The sequence below is a fragment of the Dunckerocampus dactyliophorus genome, chromosome 12 (genome assembly GCF_027744805.1).
Source record: "Dunckerocampus dactyliophorus isolate RoL2022-P2 chromosome 12, RoL_Ddac_1.1, whole genome shotgun sequence".
Lineage (NCBI taxonomy): Eukaryota > Metazoa > Chordata > Actinopteri > Syngnathiformes > Syngnathidae > Dunckerocampus > Dunckerocampus dactyliophorus.
The window spans coordinates 15,504,182-15,514,575 of NC_072830.1; the positions used below are offsets into that span (position 1 = coordinate 15,504,182).

At 45.1% G+C, this 10,394-nt stretch overlaps 1 protein-coding gene across 1 annotated transcript in view; it reads right to left on the bottom strand.

The window, feature by feature from the left end:
• Positions 1-7,813, bottom strand: part of zbtb16b (zinc finger and BTB domain containing 16b) — a 32,730-nt gene extending 24,917 nt beyond the window's left edge. The window contains exons 1-3 of the mRNA XM_054794425.1: positions 7,645-7,813; positions 5,645-6,866; positions 228-325 (exon numbers count right to left, since the gene is read on the bottom strand). Coding sequence (XP_054650400.1) covers positions 228-325; positions 5,645-6,783 — 1,237 coding nt within the window. The 5' untranslated portion in view covers positions 6,784-6,866; positions 7,645-7,813. The remainder of the gene's footprint in view (positions 1-227; positions 326-5,644; positions 6,867-7,644) is intronic.
• Between the last annotated feature and the right edge of the window lie 2,581 nt (positions 7,814-10,394).

The following is a 10,394-nucleotide window of genomic DNA, read 5'->3' on the forward strand; positions in this document are numbered from 1 at the left end:
AAAAAGGGGCAGCGCTGGCAAGCAGCCAGTGCCTCTCCAAAAAAGAAAAAAAAAAAAAAAACACGGAAAGGACTCGGCAGAGAGCGAGCAAGGGAAGGCAGGGTGCACACGGCAGACCTGGAGCTCGGAAAAGAAGGCGGGATCCAGGCAAGAGGAGGTGGGGCTTGAGGGTGAACAGGTGCAGTTGAAAGGCAGAGAGAGCTGATAGGTCTGGAGTTACTAAGTACCTGTGTGAGACAACATGTGCATCCGGAGCCTCATGCTGTCCTGGAAGTGTTTGCCACAGTATTCGCAGCCGTGGCCCTTCTCGTCGTTATGCAGCCTCCTGTGGAACACAAACACGGACTGTGAGGAAGACGCAGCACAAAAGGCGACACACTCATATTAGCACAAGTGTTTTGTTTCTGTCCCTTTTCCCCCCTGTAAGGTCTCTCAAACGCTGCCACTTCATTGTGCTCCTGACAACGGCAGCCATATTTTAATTCCGGCAAGAGTCCCCGGCATGAATGTGGCATCATTAGCAGAAGAGGCCCGTCGGAGTTGTGAATCACAACGCATGAATGCTGAGAGAACACAGACAATGGGATATCTGGCTAATTTCAGAGCGCAGACGTACGCGTGCCTCCACCCGCCAGCACTGCAAGACACCGGGCACACACTAAAACACACACACACACACACACACACACTTATATAGCTGCAACGAAAAGGAGAAAAGAAGACTATTCGCTGATGCTCCGCCTGCAGCAAAAGCTATCATATCATATCACAAACATCCAAGCATGCAAGGCATCTGTACTTTCATCCTCACATCACCCCGCTCACGGCACACAACCGCCGAAGAGTCCCCGACCTGCCAACATGTACGCATTTTTCATACACAGCACGCATTTTCAGCATTGAACACGCTTGCACGCCAGGTACGCATTTTGTTGCATTTCGCCGGTTTCTATTGCGAGTTCTGTCTCCGTGCATAGCACCTCCAAAAAAAAGGCTTGCGCTGCTGCAACGCATGACCTGTCTTGTAGTACGTTATTTCCTGTGGCTCATTCGGAGGGCAGACAGCCCACCTGCGTGAACGCTTCCTACATTTGCAGTAAAAACGACCGTTAAAGCCGCACTAACACTCGCTTTCTCTCTTTGATGACAAACATTTGCTCGCTATCTGGTAAGCTGACAAGCTACTGTAAGTAGTCGACGAGAGACGTTCTGGTCGCTCACGGAGTTGACGTCACATCACGTGTTCAACTCGTGGGTGACCCAAGCGTGGCTTGTTTGTTATTGGCCCTCATTGAAATCAAATTTAACAAAAAAAAAAAACAGAAAAAAATGGGAAAAATAGATGTAATGGGCATAAAGTAGCGAGAAAAGGTTATGTTCACAACTATTAACACAAAGCGTTGTCTTTAAATATGTATCGAGGTTTTAAAGTAAAAAAAAATACTGCAGTTGTCCATTGCCAATCATCATTCAAATTTTGCCGCTTCACCCTATCACGGTTTTTCAAACATATACCATATTTTGCATATAGAAGCAAATCTTATGGATGTTCTGTCTAAATTAAGCATTGTCAAGCAAAATGGCTAAATTAACTAAAATACAAGGAATTTAGAAGACAGATTCAAATTGTGAATGTAATGTTCTACATTGGTCACTAGGTGTCAGGCACCAGACTAGATCACCAGAACAACAAGCTTTTATTGGAGGTTTCAATTATGTCACAGGCACAATAATAATAATAATAACATAATAATGATAACAATAACAACATGGGGTACGGTTGTGACCGTACCCCCAAATTCCCTCCACATCTGACGGCCAAACAAAACCGTGGGAGACTCGTAATTCACTATGGATGTGAGCGCGTCGCTCACAGGTGCAGCTGGCCATGTGTGGCGCCCATAAGCCATTAAGACAATCATTCAATTTGTGAATGTATTCTAGTATTCTACATTGGTCACTAGGTGTCAGTAATTGTTCGGTGAGACAAGCACCAGACTTGATTGCCGCAACAACAGTCAACACGGGCTACTGTTGTGGCCGTATTCCAGCTAAAACTCAACTCTGAACCCCTAATGTCACTTCCTGTCCGGAAAACATGTATTGCAAAATCATCATAACACGGGGTACTGTTGTAGCCGTACTCCAGATAAAATCCAACACAATGTCACTTCCTGTCCATATGTCTGAAAGACACACAAGCATGAGTCTTATTTATGTCTTAAATGGCTTATTTTCTGTGATTATATACTACTATATTGGGTAATACAAATGTAGTGATTATAGGGGTGTTACTTCATTTCTAGAGGGCTCTAATAATGTTAAAAAACATATTTAGAAGGTTGGAAACAGGTTTAACAACAAAAATTTGTGGGAAAAGTGGATCCTACTTTGCGGAAATTCACTTATCACGAACAAATGATCTGTGATAAAGGAGGGGTTACGGTATATTTAAAAAACTACGAATACAAATACTGTATTCCAGAGGCAGAGTGAGTTGTGGAGGAGTGACCATAAAAGGTATTGAAGGTTCAAACAGTTCTGTCATGTAGAACAGGGCTTTCCAAAGTGTGGCACAGTGGGCCTGTGCCCTCAGAAAATATAATAAGACGTCGGCCTCCCAACTCGGCGAAAAACTGATTTTCTTGAGTAGATTTTGTGGCATTCTCTGCCCACTGCAGACTCTGCTTACTCTCTCTCACTGTCGGAACTAAAAATGCCATTGACGGAACAGAAAGATATTTGTATTTGTTTTTCTCAAGCTGCCCTAGACAGTTTAAATGTACTTTTAGTAAGCCCTACCGGGACACCGCCGATGTGTGTGTCTGTAGCTTTAATGAGCTTTGTTTGTCTCCAACAAAGTGTGTAGCTCCAAGAAGTGCTATTGTGCACTTTATCTACCTTTTACGTATACACTGTAACTCTACACTAGCCTGCCTCACTCTGATAAACCCCTGTTTTTGAAGAATTGAGTACACTACTGCTGAAACGATACTGGACGGACAAAATCTACTGAACAAATTGTTGACGTGATAAGGTATTTAAAGGTATTTTGTTTGGTTTTTGCAATTCTGGTTGCCCAAGAGTTTAATGCATGAACAATCGTGTCTTTCCTGCTTACTATTTTCACCCATTCAAATTTTCTTCTCATTTAATCATGTCAAAAAATGGCAACATAATATAACCACAAATAAGAAATTCGACTTTTTAAAATACGTTGGACTCTTAAATTTCTATTTAAAGCCGTTGCATTTAACGTTTTAAGCTTTTAGGCAGGCTTCACTACACATCATAAAATAAAAAAGCCTGGAGCTCTGCCAACAAATGCATAGCTATGCTAGCGTTGCTCACATTTATGTCCTCTTGTCCCTCTCCGTCATGTTACGTAAACAAACGCAACTCATTAGCATTAAAGCTACACACGCACAAAATAGCTTTTTCCCAGCAGGGCTTACTCTAACCACTTCTCTAAATCCCAGCATGAAGGTTAGATTTTGACCAACACACTTCCACCACTCAGTCTTGCTTAAAAATGTCGAAAAATAGCAGGCGTCCCTTGCCACTTCGTGCTATATCTTTATCATGAATAAATCATGCTGTTTTGTGACTGAATATGGCCTGTTATTAGTCACAAGTGTGCATATTTAAGCAAATATGTATTACATGTGTTTTATTTGTTTATGTTAAATTGAGCATTTTCAAGAATAGAAATGACTAAATGAATTAAAACGCAAATATAAGGCATTCAAAGACACTGACAAAATGTAGAATTCCACACTGGTCACTAGGTGTCAGTAATGTTACTCTAATGTTCTGTGAGGCACACAAGCACCATATTTGATTGCCGTAACAGGCCTTTATTGCAGTTTTAATTCCTAATAAAACTCTTTAATGAAAGCACAGAAACTTGTAATTCAGCTCTGAACTCACAACGTCACTTCCCGTCGGCTTCTCTTTAAGGTCCAGTAGGCAACACATTTATAGTAACGCACACGAGCACGAGTCTTACATGGCTTATTTACTATTTTGTCTGTCTATGCTGGGTAAAGCGTAGGCCACAACCGGATGTAAGATGCCCAATCCTGACACCAGCAAAATGTATGAAAGACACACGTTGGCCGCACGATGACGTACGTAGGTTTGTCTTGCAACCTGAAAAAAAACATGGCATGACAAAGAACCTCTGCGGCCAGTCTACGGCTCGAAAATCAACACGTCACACGTGCGCCCTCCTTGCGTTTCTTGCGTTTTTTTGCACGTAGACCTGCCCCAGGTTTAATATGAATGTAAAGGTGACTATAAGGGTTTTATTTCATGTCTAGATGGCTCTAATCACGTTAGAAATGTATTTACAAGGTTGTAAACAGGTTGTCTGTCCTCTAACTATTAAAATATTCTATTTATAAGTATAAGGAATCATACTTTGCGGAAATTCACTCATCACGGTCGGGTCTGGAACCAATCAGCTGCGATAAACAAGGGATTACCTCAATATGGAATCTTTAATTTATTGAAACAAAGCCAAGTTGTGCCTGCCAGATGATCAGTAAAAGAGATTTTCAGAATTTTGTTGCTGTCAAACCAAACCCCACCCTACATTTTGGAAAAAGTTGATTTCAAAACCGTCTGTCGTCAAAAGCCACAAAATCCTGTAATTCCTTATTCCACAAGGAGTAACTCTCTTTGAGAGCTCAGATTTTCGAGTTGTGTCCAGCTTAAAGTCGCTCCCGGAGAAATTCTGTCAGCAGGCACTACCAAATGTCAATCCACGGACCAGGTGCATGCTCAGTGACCTGGTTACGGACCTACTGCAACTTCACTACGTCCTCAAGCAGAACCACCACCGCAGCATCTCTCTCTCTCTCTCATCGGCCCGCAGACATGCGCATGTCCGTCTCCATGAGTAACCCCGCACATCACTAAATATCCCACAGGATGCCAGGATGGCACGATGCTGAAATGTCAGTCACAGGTCCGGAGGTTGGTGCCGTCCAGGATGGTTGATCGCGATTTGGAGTGCGTGTCAGGGATTGTGTTGCTTTCTTTAATGAATCGAGTGACAATTATGAACCCCTGCAGTCCAGCTAATAGGAGATGGCATGGCGCTAAATGCTAACTTTTAGCACACAAACACCAAATGGGAAGTGACAAGCTTGTCAATACGGGAACGATCAACATAAGGAAGCTTGAAGGTATCCATCGTCCTTTCCTAAATGTGCCCTGCACATCATCAAAAACCAATGTAAGGATGGAGAACTTTCCAAGATGTCTCTCTGCGTCAGAACAAATGCAGGTGTTCCTGCGAGGTGGGCAACACATTTTCTAGTTAACTAATGCATCTGGACACGTGGTGATGTTCTGAGCCTTGGCTCACGTAAATTACAAGCATACGCACACCTGCTTAGAGATTTTTTTTAAATCGGAAACATCCTGTCATCATTACCTCCACCAAGGATGTGTTCAACAGTACAAATGATCACGCAGAGACTATTTTCGGTTTGTACGGAATTTTGTGCAGATCCAAGTTTCTTGAGTCAAGGTGGTACAACTTTGGAGGTATTTGGCCTTGGCAGACGTCTGTGCTGTGCTGAGTACCAGCCTATGAAGTGCTAGCAAATCAAACCGTGTCAGAGTGTGTTGTTACCTGTGCTGCTCCATGGCCTGCCTGCTGTGCAGCTGCAGCCCGCATTCGCCACAACACTGTGGCCCCGGAGGGGACCCCTCGTGCCTCATTCCTGCCGCAAACTGGCCCAGCCTGGTGAGGAGCTCCCTGTGCAGAAGGCCCTGGTGCAGCAGGCTGCCATAGGCCCTCGGGTCCAGCGGCACACCCAGGGACGGGGCCACCGAAAGGGATACCTGTGTCATGGCCTCCCCTGTGCGGTTGGGGGTGACGGAGTACAGAGAGCCCAGGTGTTTCTCGACTACCCCGGGGAAATAGTCCATGGAGCTCCCTACCACTTGTGCTCCGTCTTCAGGGCTGCTGTGTAGCTCTCGGGTGCTTGTGATCACGCTGCTTCTCAGCGGCGTCCCCGGGCCCTCGTCCCTACTTGGATCGGATGGGGAGCATCCGTCTCCTGCACTGGAGGAGCGGCCCACACAGCAGTCTGCTTCGTCCACCTGCATGTTCTCCGACTTGATATCCCCAACAGGTTCAAGGGTCGGGGCCTCAGCGTTTCCTCGCTGAGGCTGGTGGGTAATGTCCATGTCCATGTCCAGCTTGGGGCTCAATTCAGGTGGCGCGGCGGACTCTGTACCCTGTGGGCTCCTCTCTGTCATGTGATAGAACGCCAGATGGTGTAGAGCAGTTGGAGTGGTGCAGGTGGGTCCGTCTGGGATGGAATGCTTCTTGGACATCATGTGTCTCCAGTGTCGGGCCCGGTCACTGTGGTTGCCCACCACCACGTCTTCACTCTCCTCTGCCTGGATGGTCTCCAGCACTTTCAGGCACTGCTCCTCCAGGAACTCAATCTCCAGGATCTCTGCGGCGTACAGCAGGTCGTCCAGATCCTCGGCCGTGGCCTGGAGCGAGGCAGTGTAAGCGTACTCCAGGATCTGCTGGAAGGTCTTGGGGGACAGAAAGTCCAGGGCATAGCGCAGGCTGCTGCGGTGGAACAGGATCTCAAACATCTTGCTGGTACACGCCAGGACGGTGCGATGCGCCGGGAACTCGTGGCCGTCCACAGTAATGATGACGTCACACAGGGTTCCCGTCAGGCGCATCTGATTGGCCCGCTGCAGGAGCGTGCTGGGGTGAGCGGGATTGTGGAGCTGGAGCACGCCCATGTTTGGTCAGACCCGTATCCGCTCGGACCTTGGCTGTGCCCGCGCATGAGGCGTTCGCCCTGCTTCAGCTGGGGGTCTGTGAGCTGGGGGAAGAGCGTCATTAGTGGGATGTAATGATTCAAAGTAAAGAATGCTATATAATGTTTGTGTTCATGCGTCCCATGTTAAGTTTTGGTTGCTCTAGTATCCAATTAGCAGACAACAGGTCGATAGAGGCACACAGCAACAGTTTGCCTCGCAGATGATTAGTCTGCCAGTGGTCACGTCGCTGGAATAACGTCTGCATACTGAGAGGTGTCGCTGCCATTTATCAAGCCACACACGCACGCAGACACCCTCAACAGGTAGACAAACGCTGATTAGTTCATTAAGGCGGCGCACGTCCGTAATTAGAGAGCTTGAGACAATTTAGCCGCACAATCAATAAGTTATCAAACTATTAGACGGATGAAAGCGTGACGATTGCTGCCGGATGGCGTTTATATTGTTGAGCTCATGGCGGGACGTGAGCTCAACAACGGCAACAATGACAACAAAAAACATGTATTTATTTGTCGTGGCGCCTTCCGGTGATGCCGAGCGCATCAGGTGCACTGTCTGCGCGCAAATCCTCACATGCACATTGCGACACATTTCATACAAGCTTCACACTGCATGTCATAAAAAAATAGAATTTCACGCGAGAAATAAATAATAAGATGCAACATAAGTTCTTAACGTAAAAAAATAAGCTTCTGGGGAACTTGGAAGACGTTTGTTGTAACAAGAGGGATAATACGCACATGTCTACATGTTATTAATGCCTCGTTTGGATGTTTAATTTCACAGTAAAAGTCCCATCAGGCCGTGTCAGTGTCTTACCTTCTTGTCTACCGCTGTCCTCTTGTCCCCTGATTATCCAGGCAGCATCATGCTTGCACATTTCACATGTGCCGCTCCAAAGTCGCTCCTGCTCCAAGTAGACGGTTTAGTCAAGCGCATAGTCGCACATGCGTCACTTCCGGCGTTGAACTGCCAAAATAAAACGCCATTTGGAACACTGTGGCGGTAAGATTAAATGTCGCGAACCCCGGTTTAAAATACGTTTGGAGTATCTATTTAGGATACAGTTTAAAAAATGTGTCATTACAATCATTTATTAATGGGTGGCCGCCTTGCATTGCATCGTTTTGACACACTTAAGGTCTTAATTGAGTCTTTTGGTTCTTGCACTTAAGGTTGTATGCTTTTAGGAGAATAATACAGATTTTAAATATGAAGTTAGCAGAAAAAAGGCACTCGCAAACATCTTACTTTGAAAGTGTGCTCGCCTCGCAGTCGCCGTGCAAGTGGCTGCCTGATGCTAACTTGCTAGCTTGTCTCCATTCTCATGACCCGACCCCCAAAACAAGACTCATCAACTCAAAATGTAAGCTATGGATTTGGTAAAGTGAGAGGTGGTGTTTTGGCTTGAGGGTAGACGCACATTAGTCGTAGACTGTTTTCACCGCACCAATTATCTTAAAAATACTCCTATGTCGATAGCTCATACACAGGCATTATGCAACAAGTGTTTACCGGGCTGCCATCCATCTGAACAAGTACATTACGGAAAATCCCTCCCAGTACAACCTGTTTGCACTGTAAGCAAGCTGCGTGCAAACACTCCATCCATGACCGAGCAAAAAAAGAAAAAAAAATAGTAAGACTAGACAGGCTCCCGGCTCTTGCATCTACTGCCATCTTGTGGCCAATGATTGGCACTGCATGCGAGTCAAAGAGACAACAGGGCAGTTTAACTCATGACTAAGGTTTGTGCACCACCTTCCTAAAAACGGCACAGCACTGTCACGTAGACGTTTTTGCACTCGATTCTTAAAAAGAGTGGAGTGTTCCTGTCATATAGAGGACCTTTGATTATCGGTCCTTAATACTAACAGAACATTCCTGACATACAGTACATCTTTGACAAGTTTTGTTTACAATAGGCCCTTAAAAACAAGCAGAGCGTCCCTGGCATTTTGACTAGATTTTCTTTTTTGTAGTAGGCTCTTAAAAACAGCGTCGCTGTCATTTATAGGATCGTTGACTCTTTTTTTTGTCCTTAAAGACCTGATTGTGCCCACGTCTGTGGCGGCGCTACGGGATGGCGGGGTGGTGATTCAGCACATAAATCTGTTAATATTGGAAGTTCCCTGTAGCAGCACGAGCGGGCATGTAAACCAAGGAGTGTGGAGTTAAAACAGGAGTGCCGATCGGCATCTACTTCCGTATTATGATGGGGAGCAGAATCCAGAAACCATGCATTGAAAACATGTCCTCGGCACACTGCTCCACCCCAGTGGCCATGTAGATAATTCCGGTATCAACTTACTCCACCCCTGTCTTTAGTTTTGTTTACATTTAGCAGGGGAAAAGAGTCCTCACACCATTTCACAAGATCCTGCACAATTGGTCCTCTTGGAGCAGGCTCACGATTACAGAGTCGTCTATTTCAGAGTGAACGTGTTTTCATATTGGCTCTGCATCATGTGGGTATACAATATGAAGAGTAAAGGTGACAGGACGCACCCCTGTGGTGAACCAGTAGAGCGAGACAGCGTCAGACAACACTCCATTGACCCTTGTTCTCTGTGTACAAGTTAAGAATCCAGCCCACACGATTCTTTCTCAAATTATAATTATTTAAAAGCTGATGAAGTCAAATGTGGGGCTGGATGGTGTTAAAAGCTGAGGTACAATCCACAAATACAAGCCTGAGCTTTGTTCCCGTCCACAGTGGCATCCTCAACTCCTCTGTGTGAGCTGCAGGCAAATTGCAAGAGGTCAATCAGGTCCTGAGCGGACTTGAGGACCTCTGCTCTTTTTCAAATGTTTTCATTTCAATTGACATAAGGGCCACCGGTCTGAAATCACGGTCTTAAAAGTGCTGAGTGTCCACTAGTTGCTCCTACGGTCTGTGGATGTCAGAGTTAAAATCCTCAGTGCTAAAATGGCTGTAAAAACAATGAAATGAGCTGGCTCAATCTAAGTCAGACTTTTACATTTGTGGTTCTGAAGACCTACAATAGTCTTCATGCTAGACCCCACAGAACCCAGCTTTTAGGGGATCTTTGACTATTTTTTTGTACAGTAGGGCCTTAAAAACAAGCAGAGCGCTCCTGTCGTACAGTGCAGTGTTTCCAAACATTTTACAGTCGCGTACCCCTTCAGACATTTGACTTGAAGCCCCCGACTGCTGCACACTGGAAAAACATAAACCATTTCTACATTTCATTAAATTGAAATTGAAAATTGAATTCTATAGTAAGTAGTTGTGGTTCAAAAATGTGTATTGTGCATGGTCAAATTTGGATAGAAGTTTAACATGAGCACTGATGCATACATAAGATGTGGAGATGAATAAAGTATCTAAGTAGTCGTCCTACATATCTTTTATGTATGGGTTGAACTTGAGCTTCACTTTTGTCCACTTGCAATCGCCATCATTTAAATCTGCATATGAATTTGATACCAAATTGAAAGGGAATTTGAAGAAACACAATAAAGCAGCGTCCAAAGTACAAAAACATATACAAGCAGCGATAAAACCTCATTTTTAGGAGAATCTCCCCTCTCACATCCTGACACGC